Below are 16,942 nucleotides of genomic sequence, written 5' to 3' on the forward strand. Positions count from 1 at the left end.
CACTCTTGCTCAGGGTGGTCTTGAACTCCTGAGCTCAAGCAATCCTTCTGCCTCAGCCTCCCAAAGTGCTAGGATTACAGGCAAGAGCCACCACGCCCAGCCAAGCAAAGGGAATTCTAATGTGAGAAAGGAGATAGTGTAGCATCAAATGCAGCAGAGAGATCCAGTGAGGTTAAATAACAAAGAAATGATGTAATTCATTGCACACAGAAAAAAACCCACAACAAACTGGAGGTTCTTGGTGACCTAAATGAGATCAGTTTCAGGGGAATGTCATGGGCAGAGCCAGATAGGTTCTTAACACACTTCCCTAAAGAGCTCATAGGAATATCTGGATATAATCCCTGCAATGCTAGTTTGGGATAGCTCAGTGACCCTTCTCAGCTCAAGTGTCCAGGAAATCTCTAAAGGATCTAAGAAGATCTGGAGCCCAAATGGGGCTTGCCAGTGGATTGAGTGAATGGGAGATGACACAAAGCTAGAGACAAGAGAAGTAAGAAACCAGTAAGATTAAATGAGTAGGAATCATGTAAACTTCCATTTTTACGTTTCCTTTCAAACAATAAACTGCTCAAATTCAAGATGGGAAAGATTTAGCTTGGCAACAATTCCTTAAAAATGATCCAGAGATTTTAGTTGATTATAAATTTAAAATGGGCCAAGAGTATGACACAGTTCCTAAAAAAGCTGGCTAACACTTGGGCTATGATAATAGAGAAGAGGAAGTGGAGACACCAGGAGAATACTTATTTAATACTTTTTCTGGAAATAGGGGCAAGCAGGGAAAGAAGACTATGAATCAGCAATTAAAGGAGATAAGCTGGACCACTGAACTCCAGCCTGGGTGACACAGTGAAACCTTGTCTCTAAAAAAGAAAAGAAAAGTTTATTAGAAAAAAATTTTAAAGATGGAAGAGATTTGAATGTTTACAGGTTGAAGGGAAGCATCTATTAGCGAAGGAAAGGGTAGGGGAAAGGATACAGGAGAGAAGGAATAATTAATAATACAGAGTCTGATGAAGCTGGGAGGAATAGGTTTTGAATCGGAATGGGGATGCCTCATCCTTGGAGAGATTGGAGGGGAGGCTGAAAGGATGGGAGTGACTATAGATGTGTTGATATGTTTGGGAAGCAATTCAGGCACTTGGGAAGAGCAGGGACTGATGTTTTCAATTTGTTTGATGAAGTAATACTCCGGGGGGGACAGGCGCTGCTGTTTCAGAGACTGGAAGGAGAGAGAGCAAGGGGGGAGTTGGAAGGGAAGTGGGGGTAGAAAGAACAGTGCCAGATAGAAGGGGATTCTTGCTCTTTGAGGTGGGATCCAGAAACTGGCAAGTCCACCCCCCTCCCCCAGTCTCTTTAAGACCAATACCAAAGGGCTCAGAACCCTTTGAGCCTCTGCTGGCTTCCCTTGCCTGCTAGGACGGTCAGGTCAGACTCAGTGCCAGGGCTGTGCTCAAGAATCGTACTTTTTTTTTTTTTTTAAATAAACTGTAGTGGAATTCTTAAAATTATTCAGGGAAAAAAGTCTTTGGGAGACAAGCATTTTGAAAAATACATTATTCTTGCAATGCATAACACTTCCTGTTAAAATTAATGACTTCGGTGGGATTACTAAACAGACGGGAGAATTTATCCAAAGGTTATAGTTGTAAAATACTGAAATGCAGATGAGTCTCACTGATATAGTTCCCTATCAGACAATGGCTAAAATTAAAGAAAAAAATATTTCAAAATAAAATATGAAGAATCACACAGTTTTGAGTGTCGGAAAGCGAGAGAAATCATTGCCCATTCCACAAACACACCCAGTATGGTGGCTGAAAAAAACCAAGCCCTCTCCTTCTGAGAGGAGGAGCCCGATTTCCCCAAGATTTGAAAAGAAATTGGGCGAAAGTCAAAGAGTCAAAGGCCTTTGTAAAACGCCCCCGCCCCGTCCCGCCACGGGCCACCCACCTTTGGCCCCCGCGCCTCTCGGGGCTTCGGGCGTGCTCGTACGCGCGCGCACGCCGCGGAACGGCCAGCTCAGGGCGGCGGCGCAGGCCCCGCGAGAGCGCGCGCCCCCGAACCTGCTGACGGAAGTCCCGCCTCTAATTTCCGGCAGCGGAGGATGGGGCGGGGCTGCAGAGTTCTTCCGGCTAGTGAAGTGGCGCGGCTTCGGCACGTGTGTCGCTCCCCGGGATTCCTGGATTACCCCTGTGCCTGGTGAATTTCTCAGGCCGGGTCTCTCTTCAGGCGTCAGGATGAAGGCAGTAAGTGTCCTCAGAAGCCCGGTCCCCGCGGCCTAGGGCCCTTCCGGTTTACGGGGTCGCTACCGGGTTTAGCTTTTCCGCAGGCTTTCACTCTTGTATATAGGGGGCGGTGGTCTAGCTTCGAGGCTTCCTCCGAGCTGTATGCGCTGTCTGCTTCTCCGGGCTCATCCTTCCTCGCCCGCTGTGCGCACGCATAGCTTAAAGGGACCACGGTGAGACAGGAACGGAGTTTTGCATCCATAGGATTTTAGACTTTGAAGGGGTCTTTAAGAGCGTCTTTCGAACCCTTTTTCGACAGATGAAAAGCAGGGTCTGTATGATTTGAGCCATGGTACCTATCCGAGACAACTCCATTTGTTAGAGCCGGTTCCCCTCGGCCCTGGGAACAGAAAGACAGAGTCACTGAGGCTGCAAAGGCAAAGGAGTTTTATTTTATTGACTAGCTCGAGCTAGGGTCCAAGTCCCAGAGCACCAAAGCAGTGGTCTCTTTACGAACCAGGACCCCGCCCTGGGGTAAAAACAAAGCTTTTAAACTTCTTTTTTGCTGGAGCCTGTTGCCAATTATTTCTGATAAGAGACTCTTTCCCAAGAGATTCCCTCCCAGGAGATTCTCTCCCCAAGGACACTCGCCCTGCACAGCCGGCCTCCCTATCAGGACCCCGCCCTGGGGTAAAAACAAAGCTTTTAAACTTCTTTTTTGCTGGAGCCTGTTGCCAATTATTTCTGATAAGAGACTCTTTCCCAAGAGATTCCCTCCCAGGAGATTCTCTCCCCAAGGACACTCGCCCTGCACAGCTGGCCTCCCTATCAGGAAGCCACCTGCGGTGCATTTGTTTGTTTTTTTTTTTTTTAACTGCATTTGAGCATGGTTTTAGCTCTTTATCGTAACCAAGCAGTAAACAAGCAAGCTTTGTGTACAGAAGCGGAATTTGGCTGTTAGCTAAGAGCAAAAAACAAGTCACCATCAAACAAACTATTGTTTTAGTCCTACTCTACATTCCCCCCCTTTTTCTTGTTTTTACGAGCATTCTTGCTCGTGCATGGGGTCTCCTATTTTATGAGCCTTTTATGTCTTTTATTTTTAAGCCCTGGTACTGCTGTCGTAAGAACAGTAATTGCACGGCGCTGACTCGGTCTCTGACAAAGTTAACCAGCTTATTTAAAACACATGGTCCAACTGTGAGAATGAGTAAGAGCACAAGCAAAGGCCCTAACAAGGTGGAGAGCAAAGTAGTCAGCCAAGGGGAGCTATTGAACCATGACTTAAACCATCCTTTTCTTTGTTCACGCTCCCGTTTTCGCTTTGCCAGTTCTTTCCTGACTTTAGCCATAGATTCCCTAACCACCCCAGTATGGTCTGCGTAGAAGCAGCACTCTTCTCCCAGGGCTGCACATAGCCCCCCTTGTTGAAGGAATACTAGGTCTAGTCCCTTCCGGTTCTGCAGCACCACCTCAGACAGTGAGGTCAGTGATTTTTCAGGTAAGGTTATAAGGCATGTGGGGGTTAGAATTAGTCATTGTTTTTTTTTTTTTTTTTTGAGACAGAGTGTCACTTTGTTGCCCGGGCTAGAGTGAGTGCCGTGGCATCAGCCTAGCTCACAGCAACCTCAGACTCCTGGGCTTAAGCGATCCTACTGCCTCAGCCTCCCTAGTAGCTGGGACTACAGGCATGAGCCACCATGCCCGGCTAATTTTTTTGTATATATATTTTTTAGTTGGCCAGATAATTTCTTTCTATTTTTAGTAGAGACGGGGTCTCACTCTTGCTCAGGCTGGTCTCGAACTCCTGACCTCGAGCGATCCACCCGCCTCGGCCTCCCAGAGCTAGGATTACAGGCGTGAGCCACCGCGCCCGGCCTAGTCATTGTTTTTTTATAAGGGTTATGAATATAACAGTCACCACAAGCAATTTTAGTCCGTGTGTCTTTTTCATTGGTCCTGCTGCTGTCTGGTTGTCACGCGAGACACTCTGGTCCTCAGTGGGTTTTCTGGATCCGCCGAGGCTCTCGACTGAACTTGCTGCTGCTCCTGCCCGTCCTCGTTGGCTGGTCCCACGTGTGGGTGGTGTATCCAGGTTGCCACTCTGTCAACCTTTAGGGCAGTGGGGGTAACAAGAATAATCTGAAAAGGTCTCTTTTATTGGGGCTCCAGGGTTTTGTTATTATGCCTTTGTACAGCCTGTGGCACCTCTCTTGGGGCTTCAGGTGTAACTCCAGAAGTTATTTTTGGCACTACTGGTGGAGGAGCACCGTACATAATTTTAAAGGGGGTTAGGCCTAAATGATAGGGGGTGTTTCGGGCTCGAAACAGGGCGAAGGGAAGGAGGGTCACCCAGTCCCCGCCAGTTTCCAGGACCAATTTAGTCAAAGTCTCCTTTATAGTTTTGTTCATTCTTTTTACCTGCCCCGAGCTCTGGGGATTATATATACACAATGTAATTTCCAATCTGTCCCCAGTGCCTGGGCTAGTCCCTGACTAATTTGACTTGTGAAGGCTGGTCCATTGTCAGACCCTATGTTCTCTGGCAGCCCATACCTAGGAACTGTTTTCTCTAATATTTTTTTTTTTTTGCCACTATTAAAGCAGTTTTTTCTTTAGTAGGAAAAGCCTCTACCCACCCTGAGAAGGTGTCTATCATGACCAGTAAATATTTTTACCCACATTTTCCTGGTCTTATCTCTGTAAAATCTATTTTTCAAAATAATCCCGGTTGCCTCCCCCTTTCCTTGGTACCTGCATGGGTCCCTCTGATCCTCCCCGGCTGCATAACCTGGCAGACACGGCAGTTTTTGACAATGTCTTCTGCTGTCTTTTTTTGTGATTTGAATCTGAGTTGTGCCGTGGCCAGCAGCTGTAACATCTTTTTTTTGTCAAGATGCGTTGTCTGGTGCAAGTGCCCTAGTAGGTGATTCCTTAAGGTCTCAGGGACTATCAGGCGATGTTCTCCATCTTGGAACCAGCTGTCCTTGTTCGGCGTCGCCTGCAGTTTTTCTGTGGCCCACTTTATGTCCGTGCTGGAATAGTCCGGTTGGGGGGGCATCTTCCCCATCCCAGGGGGCGGCAAGCTCAGATGCAGAACATCGGTTAGTACTGGTCCCTCCACAGCCCTTCTTGCCTCAGCGTCCACGGTCCGGTTGCCCCTGGCCTCAAGGGAGTCCCCCCTCTGGTGCCCCGGGGTATGGACTATAGCCACTGCCTTGGGTAACAGGATGGCTTCTAGTAGTTGGAGTATTTTTGGCTTGTGCTTAATCTCTTTGCCTTCAGCTGTAATGAAGCCCCTTTCCCTATAGAGGGCTCCGTGTATATGCACTGTCCCGAAGGCATAGCGGCTGTCAGTATACACCGTCAGCCTCTTCCCCTGGGCCCGGCGAAGGGCTTCTGTCAATGCGACCAGTTCAGCCTTCTGAGCCGAGGTCCCCTGTGGAAGGCGCGTGGCCCAGATAAGCCTGCCTTGCTCATCTGCTATAGCCGCCCCTGCATACCTGTGTCCGTCCCGGATGAAGCTGCTCCCATCCGTGAACCAGGTCAGGTCGCTGTTTGCGAGGGGGTGGTCTTGTAGGTCACTCCGGGCTATCTGGGTCTCGGCCAGGATCTCAAGGCAGCTATGTTCAGGCGTTGCTGGCTCAGGATCCGGCAGAAGCGTAGCTGGGTTCAGGATGGCAGGAGTCCGGAACTTGATGCGAGGGGCGTCCAATAGAAGTCCCTGGTAGTGAGTGAGCCTCGCGTTTGTGATCCATCGTCCCGGCGGCTGTTTCAGGATCTCCTCTATGGCGTGAGGGGTGGTAATGTGCAGACGCTGGCCCAGGGTGAGCTTGTCGGCGTCTTTGACCAGCAAAGCGGTAGCTGCAATGATGCGCAGGCATGCTGGCCATCCTGCTGTTACCGGGTCCAGCTTTTTGGACAGGTACGCTATCGGCTGCCTCCAAGGTCCCAGTATCTGCGTGAGCACCCCGTGTCTATCAGGAAACTGACTGGGCTCTCCTCCACATCTAAGGTTACTCTGGGCTTGGGGAGGGGGTCCGAACCCCGCCTTCCCTATTCACTATCTTCTCCTTGCCCCGCTAGTAAGACTCTCTTAGGCGATGCTCTCCTCCTTGGGCGCCCCTTTTTCTTGGGACATTCTCTAACCCAATGTCCATGCTCCTTGCAGTGGGCGCACTGATCCTTGCCTAGTCTTTTCTTCCAGGGTCGTTTTCGGCCATTTGCCCTTAACTGATGGCCACCCCCCGCCCATGGCTGCAGGTAGGATCTTTGCCATCTCCTTATTTGCCTTACGCGCCTCGCCCGCCTGGAACTTTTTATCTTTTTGTTTTATTCTTTTTAACTTCTCCTCCTGAGTCTCCCTATTGTTGTAAACTTTTTCTGCCACTTTTAACAGGTCTCGCAGAGTTTTCTCACTTAACTTCTCTATTTTCTGCACCTTACACCTAATGTCTGGGGCTGCCTGGTTAACAAAAGCCATCATTACTGCCGCCTTGCTCTCTTCTGCAGTAGGATCTATAGGAGTGTACTGTCTGAAAGCTTCCATAATCCTCTCTAGATATGCCGCCGGACTCTCCTTGGGCCCCTTCCGAACATCCCCTACCTTAGCCAAATTGGTCGGCTTTCGTGCCGCCGCCCAGAGACCAGCCATCAGAGTCTGGCGGTAGACCCAGAGACGCTCCCTACCTTCAGCCTCATTGTAGTCCCAGGGGGGTCGTTCGAGTGGAAACGCTTGGTCTGTGATCCCTGGGTTAGCGGTGGGTCTGCCATCATCTCCTAGAACCAGTTTTTGTGCTTCCCCCTCTATTCTTTCCCTCTCTTCAGTGATGAAGAGAACTTTTAGTAGTTGCTGACAATCGTCCCGGGTGGGCTCTTTGGTAACTAGGGCTTTTGTCTTTTTCCTTGATGCTGGCAGGAGGGTCTTTAGCCAAGGTGGCGGATCCTGGACCAAGTCCTGCCAGACTATAATATAGGGGGCTTGGTCCAGATGGCCGTGATGACCAAAGACTATCCGTTTTATTTTTTTTTTTCAATAAGCTCAGCATCAAATGCCCCTTCCCGTGGCCATCCCACCCCAAAGGTCGGCCACTCCGCCCCGCATAGGGTGATGAATTTTTTTTTTTTTTTTTTTTTAGTTTTAGGGAAAGGCTGTGCATCCTTTTCCTAACATTCTTAAAATGGTCCATAAAAATAGACAGAGGAGTCGATGGTGTCTGTCCCATGTCTGCGCAGCACTCCTGCAAGGAAACAGACACCGTTAGTTGGTCTGATTTGGTGCCACCAGCCGATCTGGCGTCACCGGTGAGTTCCTGCTGCCCGCTCTTGTTACCCATTGTTTTTTTTTCTGGTTCCTTGCACAAAATGGGCAGCAGGTCTTGGCCTTGGTCAGACCCTGTTTTGGTTTTATTTCTTTTCACGGTGGGGCCTCAGAGGACGCCCTGTCCTCCTGAGTCACGTGAGGAGAAAAAGGGTTATTAATCAAAAGGGGGCAATGAAAACGTTCAAAAGACACCGCATGACACAAAGCCACTAGAAAGAGGGGGGCAGTTCGCAGCCACACAAGGAGTCTCACCAAGAGCCAGTAGAGAAGTGTGAAGGCAGCCTTCTTTAGAGGTCCCCAGGATTGAGGGGTCACAGTGTACAAGCCAATACCAAGCAGTAGTGCCAACAGGGAAGGGAGCCCCCAAAGAACAATCTGTAACCAGGAGCTTGTAAATCCAGAGATTGAGAGGGCCAGAGAAAAAGGAGAAGCTGTTGGGCTGCTCCACTCAGCAGCACCTCGGCTCAGCAGACTCACCCACAAATCTCATTTACCATTAGTTGCACTTACAGACACTCCACACAGTCAGCATTAATTCCAATCACACGCCTGACCTAAGAGTCCGGACTCTTTTTTTTTTTTTTTTTTTTGGTCTTTTTTTTTTACAAATTGGCCAATATCACTCAAAAGAAATCTACAAAGGCACAAACAGGCAATATTAGACCAGTCCTGTGCTAACCATCTAAAACTCAGACAAACAGAAGCAGAATTTCCACCGAGCGGCCCCGGACTTATCCCCTTTCAGGGTGCCTCCCGCTAATGACAGACAGCGGCCCCGGACTTATCCCCTCTCGGGGTGCCTCCCGCTGGTTGGAAAACAAAAGACAAACAAAGAAGCAACAAACAACAGAGATTTTAGCCGGCTACCGTTTGGATTCCTCGTCAAACGGATTTACTTGGTTTTGCTTTCTCAGAGAATAGACAGAGGCATTGTCTGAGTCTGTCCCATGCTCACAAAGGAAATGGGGAAGGGAGTTTCTCTCAGGCGTCCGCCTGGCTGCGTCCCTCGCGGGAACTTAGGCGCGTCTTGGCTAAGGTGTACCCGTATAAAGCCCGGGCCCGGTCACTCCTTTTTAGGGGAGTGAATCACCGTTATGCTGTACGCCGCCACCACAGAAACGCAGGTTAGGACCCACTCAGATTCCGTAGCCGTAGCCGTGGAACCTCATACAGTCACACTTCATTCACTCAGTCAGACAGACAGACTTTACCTCTCTCTTTTTTTTTTTTTTTTTTTTAACATCAGCTGCACCATTTCTGAATTTCCGCCCAGTGGCCCCCACTCGGGGTTGCGTCCCACTGCTTGGAAAAACCCTTTTCAGACGGACCTTACCGGCCCACACCAAAAACCTGTCAGGGGGGCGAGGGATGTCTCCCTTCGCTCCCGACCAGCGGCTTTCCAACAGCGCATCCGCCTAGGCCTTTTGCTGGTCACCGTACGGATTCCACGTCTTACGGAATTTCTTACTGCCTGAGACCCAGCTGGCTGACAGACTTCCGCCCAGCGGCCCCCTCTCGGGGTTTCGTCCCGCTGGCTGGAACACAGAAGACAGACAAACAACAAACAACAGACAAGGGGGTGACGGACGTCTCCTGTCACTCCCGACCTGCGACCCACCAGTGCGTCCGCCTAAGTCTTCTGCCGGTCACTTCCCAGGGCCCAGTTACCTACACCGTACGGATTTTCAGCACTTCAACTCCTCCTCGGATCCGGATTCTTTTCCGGGGGGTTTTGGGGATCCCGGACGAGCCCCCAAAATGTTAGAGCCGGTTCCCCTCGGCCCCGGGAACAGAAAGACAGAGTCACTGAGGCTGCAAAGGCAAAGGAGTTTTATTTTATTGACTAGCTCGAGCTAGGGTCCAAGTCCCAGAGCACCAAAGCAGTGGTCTCTTTACGAACCAGGACCCCGCCCTGGGGTAAAAACAAAGCTTTTATACTTTTTTTTGCTGGAGTCTGTTGCTAGTTATTTCCGATAAGAGACTCTTTCCCAAGAGATTCCCTCCCAGGAGATTCTCTCCCCAAGGACACTGGCCCTGCACAGCCGGCCTCCCTATCAGGAAGCCACCTGCGGTGCGTTTTTTTTTTTTTTTTTTTTTAAACTGCATTTGAGCATGGTTTTAGCTCTTTATCGTAACCAAGCAATAAACAAGCAAGCTTTGTGTACAGAAGCGGAATTTGGCTGTTAGCTAAGAGGAAAAACCAAGTCACCATCAAACAAACTAAAATATTGTTTTAGTCCTACTCTACACTCCCCCCCCCCTGTAAAGAGATAGGAAAGCAAGTGATTTGCCCTGGTTTTCACAGAAAATTAGAGCTAGTCCTGGGATTTCGATTTCTGAATGAGGGGTTACCAGCAAGAGAGGTGGAATCCAAAGATCTGAATTGAGTTTTGCCCTAGTTTAGGGGTCTTTGGAAAGTTACATAACCTCTCTAAGCCTTAGCTTCTTCATCAGTAATGTGAGGATAACAGCATGATAACTAGACTGTTGGAGGCGATTTGTTAGAGCACTTTGTGAATGGTAAAACAGTATATAAATTTCAGTTATCATTAAAAAGCAGCCAGCATTTTCTGAATACATTAAGCTACACTTGTTAAACTCGCCCCAAATGGGGATTTACCATTACAGATCAGTGTTTCTTAACCTTTTTGAAGGTCTTAGATCCCCTTTTGAGTAGCTGTGGATTTTGTAAAGACCCCAGGTTGAATAACTTATGCTCTACTGCCATTCTGTAAGATTAATGCCATAGTTTTGTTTAGCTCTTATATGAAAGATCCATGGCTGTGAGACATTAAAATTGTGGAATTGGTTCTGTTTTTTATTTATTTATTTATTTTTTTGAGACAGAGTCTCACTTTGTTGCCCGGGCTAGAGTGAGTGCCGTGGCATCAGCCTAGCTCACAGCAACCTCAGACTCCTGGGCTTAAGCGATCCTACTGCCTCAGCCTCCCAAGTAGCTGGGACTACAGGCATGAGCCACCATGCCCGGCTAATTTTTTTGTATATATATTTTTAGTTGGCCAGATAATTTCTTTCTATTTTTAGTAGAGACGGGGTCTCACTCTTGCTCAGGCTGGTCTCGAACTCCTGACCTCGAGCGATCCACCCGCCTCGGCCTCCCGGAGTGCTAGGATTACAGGCGTGAGCCACCGCGCCCGGCCGGAATTGGTTCTGATAAAACTTGCAATCAATTCTCTTTAACTTGATTTTAAAAATAAAACAATTTAAATTTATGGGTATGTGCTATTCATTCTGCTTTTGTTTTCTAGAGAAGAAATAAAAAACAGCTCCCAAGCTTTCGAAAGTTGCTAAAAACTAGTAAAGTCAAACTTGAAAACAAGCTAAAAAATAAGCAATTTAAACAACAAAGCACTCTCAAGAAGTACCGAAAAGAACAAAGGAAACTAAGGCAAGCTGTAAAAGATGCTGTGTCTAAGAAACCAATTCCATTGGAGGACCCAAAGGATAAACGACGAGGTAATTGTGAAAGCATTCGTGGGTTCTGGTTTCCATTGATTTATTCTAAAGTATTCTTCATGGAAATAACTTTGCTTTCTAGGAACCACTCTTCTTGTTCTCAATCTTCGTAAGAGTAGGTAAGGATAGTAGTCCTATATGTTTTATCACAGTCAGTATGAGAAAAGAGTTTACAATAATACAGCATTCATTTTGAGAAAGAGCTAGCCTCTGCTTTTAGTTTGTCTAGAAAGCAGATCTGAAGATGCAATACTTGAATAAACAAACTCAGAGTAGCCTTGTAAATAAATTTTTCTCATTCTCTGGCAGTTAGTTAGAGAAGAACATTGCTTGTTTAGGTGGGCGTGGTGACGCAGGCCTGTAGTCCCAGCTACTCAGGAGGCTGAGGTGAGAGAATTGCTTGAGCATAAGGAGTTCGAGGTTACAGTGAGCTATGATTGCACCAGCACACTCTAGCCTGGGCAAGATACCGAGATCCTATCTCAATAAAAAAAAAAAAAAGAACAGTGCTTGTTCCTGGCTCAGTCTTCACAGTGTTGCCAGGGTATACTTCCTTTCTAAACTTCTGGCTTTCTTTTCACTTGGAAACTTGGAGTGAAATTTAGTTGTAATTGTTGTAGTTATTCTTATGTAAAACTAAGAACTCTAAGTGGTCAAAATGAGAAAGGAATACGACTATTTTGAGTCAGACTAGTTCTTCTACAACTTTACTGGTACTTTTAGGGTATTCATATTTGACTATAATTATTAAATAACTATTCAGTCTTCCCATGTCTATCTTATTCTCTTAATCCTGACATATTTAGTTTGATCCCTTGGCAACATATTGTGATATATAACAGGTCATTGGACCAGAAGTCAGGAAATGTTGGCTTTTCTCTTGATTTTGTTACTAGCAATGTAGCCTGGGTCAGTTACTTAATCTCTAGGTGTTCTGTCTGTAAAAAATGAGATAGTTAGCTGGGCAAGTCCCAGGTACTCAGAAGGCTGAGATGGGAGGATCACTTGAGCCCAGGAATTTGAGGCCAGCCTGGGCAATATAGTGAGACCCTGTCTCTTTAAAAAAAAAAAGAGGGAGTGGTGAGATGGTTAAGTTGGATACTTTTAAAGATTTCTTCCATCTAAAAAGCATGATGTGTTAATAGTTACATATTAAAAACAAAAGCAAAAGATTTCTTCATTCTTACATATTTAGCATCTAAGTGAAGTCTATCAGGTAGTTGGATGTGAGAGTATAAATTTCGAGTGAAAGACCTGGGTTAGAGAGAATAGTTTTGGGAATTATCAGCATGTACATGGTAGTTGAAGCCTTAGACTTGAATAAAATCACCATGGAGACTTTGTAGCATGAAAATAAGAGAATCTAGAGTAGAATTTTAAATAGCTCCAACATTTAAGAAATGGTAGAGGAGGAAAAATCTGTCAAGGGGTTTAAGGAAGAGCCAAAGGATTAGGAAGGAAACCAGAAGTGTACAGTGTTTTGGAAATCAAAAGAGGTATATTTCAAAAAATAAGGAAGCTCTTTATATTCTAATATGACATAGTTAAACTTGAAAAATAGTGTATTAAAGCATTTGAAATTATAGGCAATCACCTCATGTATATATTTACACCATTTGAATAAAAAAAGGAAAATATATATATACTCATAAGCTCATATAACCTATCAGCAAGGATTTTAAAAAGGAAAGACATGTACTTTCCTTTGATTCAGTAATTTCACTGCTAGAAATTCATCCTGTGATTATATTTGAAAAAGTTTACCAAGACACACACACACATATCGATATAGGCCCAAGTGTGTTCATTGTAATACTGTTAATAATGGGAACCGCCCCCCAGAAAACCCAAAATAATAAAAATGTCTACCAACAAGGAATTGTTAAATGATATAAGTGTATACTCTGTGTGTGTGTGTGTGTGTGTGTGTGTGTGTGTGTGTGTATGATGGAATACTATACAGCTGGTAATACTGAGGTAGATCTATATTCTATCTAAATGATCTACATGAACTATGCAGCAAATGGTGATTATTATCACATCCTGCTTTCTTCGCTTAGGTTCTTTAGATTGTTTTTTTAGCAGCTGCATATTTTTCTTTCACACAGAAGTTCATTTAACCAGTTTAAATTTTGGTAAGAAATTGACAGATTGCCTGTTGGAAAATGACTTGACCATCTTAAAATGCTAATATGAAGAGATCAGGGATTTGGAGAGGTTGAAGTATAGGAGAGAAAGGGCTTAAATGACAATAATGCAAGAGAAGGCAAGAGTTTTGGGGATCCAGAGCGCAGGAGGAGACACACGTCCATCTTGTTATAAGAGAGGAAAAAGGAAAAGATGGATGCAAATGCTATTGAGTTCAGTGTGGGAAATTGAAAGTTTCTAGCTCATGGATTTTCTTTTCTCAGTAAAGTAGCAAGCAATGTCCTCTGCTGATTATGAAGTTAGGTAGATGATGGGGTTAGAAGTGTGAAGACAGATAAAAGATTTAGAAAGGCACTCTAGGGAAGAGAGAAAGCTGACCAAGGAAATGCATCCATTGATGGTATGTTTGAGAAATGGAAGGCTCATTTAAAATAGTGCCATTCTGTGCAGTGTGTACCTTTACATAGCAATACTTACCAGTCTTACTGGGGTCAGGAAGAATTATAAGTTCCATTAGGGAAGACACTAAGATTATCTTGTTCATAGTTGAATCCTCAGCACTTAGAACAGTGCCTGGCCCTGAGTTAGTATTCATTTTTTTTTTTTTAATTAAAAAAAAAATGGAGGAAGAGAGCAAGGGACAGAGAGAGGGAACAGATCTGTAGTTGGGGTTTCGTTAGATGTGATTGCCTGAAGTATAGAAAGAAAAGTAGTTGAGGATTTTGGCAAGAGTGTGGCTGAAGTAATAACCATGCAATCTAAGTGAGAGAGTGAAGACAGAACACATTGGTAATAGAACGTGGAGTTGTCAAAGGATTAGAAGTCTATATATTTAGTTTAGGAAGAAGTGCAAAGAAGTAACTGAATGAGAACTGTAAGGACAAAAGGTTGTGGTCAGAGAGTGGGGTGAGCACCAGGGTTTGGGATGTGGCCCTTGGAGAGGGTAGTTGAAGTGGAATGGAAGTGAAAGTCATCGGAGATGAGAAGGAGCTAAGAGGCTAAGTCATTGGTTCTCAAATGCCCTAAAAGGCATCTCAGAATGTGTGGATTTGTTTATTTTTTTGCATGTTAAAATGACCTGGGAATGCTCCTGACGTTTAGATTCCAGGAGTCGGAAATACTAGCATTTTTCCTAGCTCAGGACACCCCATACAACAAAGAATTGTCCTGCCCAACATGTCAGTAGTGCTTCCATTTAGAAACACTGGGCTAAGGTGTTAGAAAAACAAGCTTTTCCTGTTACAGACACAAAAATGCAGAGCTCCACATCTCTAGTACTTGTTTTGTGATTTTTTTTTTTTTTTTGTGGAACAGGTAAAAGGATTGAGAGGAAAGAGGAAGAAGAAGAGGAAGCCCTTCCATTAGATATGATGGATGAAGATGACTTACAGTTAATGAAGGATTTAGGACAGAGAGCATCTTTTCTAACAAGAGATCTTTCTTCTAGGTGCTACTGCCTTTGGGTTATAATTATTCACATCCTTTCAATGTTAAAAACTTTGTTCTGAATTTTAACTTAGGTAGTTAGTTTAAGACGTTCACCTCTGAACCATAGTACTCTGTTACTCAGTTTATTTCATACATAAAGGAAGTTTATGAATAAGACAAAGTGATTTTACTTAGTTTATATCTTTCTTTGGAGTCTGAAAAGTGAAGTATGGTGAATGGGGGAAGAATGCTGTTCTCAGTTTGAGGCACTGGCAGAACACTCCTGAGTTGTTTGTGCCCGTGATCTCACTTACTCCTCGTTACCCTAGTAGGTAGGTCTTATTTCCATTTCCAGGGACGAAACTGATACTTCCCCTCAGTCAGAAGTATCAGGAATTTAAACTTATATCTTTTTAACTCCAAAGTTTATGATATCCTCAAAGATTTTGGGAAAGTAAAAGAGTCACCGTTGGGTCTGTGGAATGTTCTTTAGGAAGAATCTGCTGTAACTTTCACCTTTATTTTGCATCTAAAGGGGAAACTAGATGTGGCTGTAGTTTGAGTCTTTGTGGTAGGCTATTTACCCAGTTCATTTATTCACTTGCAATTTGAGTGCCTGGTCTAAGTGATAATATCTATACAACTATTGAAGGTTAGCTTGTGGTTTATTTTTCTGTACTTTTAAAATGATAGGTCTCTATTTTCAAGGTACCTTTTAAAACATATTAAGACTGAAAATTGAATTTTTTTTTTCCTATAGTGAACCTGTTCATACCAAGAAACGAAAGCATGAGCGCATTATAGATAAATATGAAAAAATACCAAGAACTCTACAGACCTCCCCAGAGAAGGAACTGATTCATTTGCTTCCTATCAAAGATAAAAGTGGTATAATCCCACAGACCAGGGAGAAGCCAGGTGAATCTGTTCAGCCGGTTTATAAATTAAACTTTCAGCTCCTCACTAATATCATGTGTTTTTTTCATTCAGAATTTAATTTTGTTTTGACTTTTACCCATGCCTACAGAGTTGGGGTAGCTGCAATGAGTCATATAGCAAGCTTGATGATTTTGGCTAGAAGTACAGATGATTATCTCAGGTGTCCATTTGTATTGTGAGGACATCTGCTATAAGGTTCAGGTGATTTTCTTTTCAGAGAGTCTATTTCACCAAATATTACTGTTTCTAAAATTAGAACATCTTAACTATCCTTAATTAGCCTTTTTTAATGTATTTTTGTGTATGTATGGAGAAAAGCACACAGAAAAGTGTGGAAATCAAAGATGTGACGTTACATGGTTTATCACAAAGCACATACCCATAAAACTCATCCAGACAGGAAACAAATACTGCCAGTGTCCAGAAACTTCCCTTGTGCTCCCCTCACTTACTGATTGCTCTCTCCATAAAAGTAATTACTGTCCTTAGTTTTGTGTTAATGACGTCCTTGTTGTTTTTTTTTAAATAGTTTCATCACTTAAATGTGTTATCACAGTTTTAATACACGTATTTTCCATATAGTTATTGACAGTAACAAAGATGAAGAGGATCAAGAAGAAGAGATGGAACTTGAGGAAGGTAATGGGATGCATCTTTACAGTTAGTATATTGTTAACTGAGAATTACTTTTTTTGCATAATAGTAAATGTGAGATAATTTTAGGTAAAATCTTTAATGTACATTTTGGAGCACTGCTGATGTCAAGGGCATTTTGAAAATTTTTGCACATTTGAAAGTTTCATCTTGTTGAATTTTATTCTGTTTGTTTTATTTAAAACATTTTTTTACAGACAGGATCTCACTCTGTCACCCAGGCTGGAATGCAGTGGTATGATTGTAGCTCACTGTGGCCTTGAACTCCTGGGCTTAACCCATCCTCCCGTGTCAGCCTGTGGAGTAGTTGCGACTACAGGCACACGCCACCATGCATGGCTGATTTTTAAATTTTTTGTACAGATGGGATCTTGCTATTTTGCCCAGGCTGGTCTCAAACTCCTGAGCTCAAGCAATACTTTGGCCTCTCAAAGTGCTGGAATTATAGGTGTGAGCCACTGTGCCTGACTTGTTGGGTTTTAAAATTTATTTTATTTTTTCACATTTATTTATTTATATAGAAACAGTGTCTCTGTTGCCCATGCTGGAGTACGCTGGTATCATCATAGCTCACTGTACCCTCAAACTTCTGGGCTCAGGTGATCCTCCTGCCTCAGCTTCCCGAGTAGCTGGAACTAAAGGTGTGCACCATCATGCCTGGCTAATTTTTAAATTTTTATAGTGACAGGATCTTGCTGTGCTGCTCAGGCAGGTCTCAAAATCCTGGACTCGAGATTCTCCC

The 16,942-nt window shown here is 44.5% G+C and overlaps 1 protein-coding gene across 8 annotated transcripts in view; it reads left to right on the forward strand.

Moving 5' to 3' along the window:
- Positions 1–2,137: 2,137 nt before the first annotated feature.
- Positions 2,138–16,942, forward strand: part of NOC3L (NOC3 like DNA replication regulator) — a 52,864-nt gene continuing 38,059 nt past the window's right edge. For all 8 annotated transcript variants that reach the window (XR_006739308.1, XR_006739309.1, XR_006739307.1 and 5 more), the window contains exons 1-5: positions 2,138–2,252; positions 10,824–11,031; positions 14,494–14,626; positions 15,368–15,525; positions 16,129–16,185. Coding sequence is in view for 4 of the 8 variants with exons in the window: in XM_045568894.1 (XP_045424850.1) it covers positions 2,244–2,252; positions 10,824–11,031; positions 14,494–14,626; positions 15,368–15,525; positions 16,129–16,185 (565 nt within the window). In the remaining 4 variants the exon portion in view is untranslated. The remainder of the gene's footprint in view (positions 2,253–10,823; positions 11,032–14,493; positions 14,627–15,367; positions 15,526–16,128; positions 16,186–16,942) is intronic.

Source organism: Lemur catta, chromosome 14 (assembly GCF_020740605.2).
Source record: "Lemur catta isolate mLemCat1 chromosome 14, mLemCat1.pri, whole genome shotgun sequence".
Classification (NCBI taxonomy): domain Eukaryota; kingdom Metazoa; phylum Chordata; class Mammalia; order Primates; family Lemuridae; genus Lemur; species Lemur catta.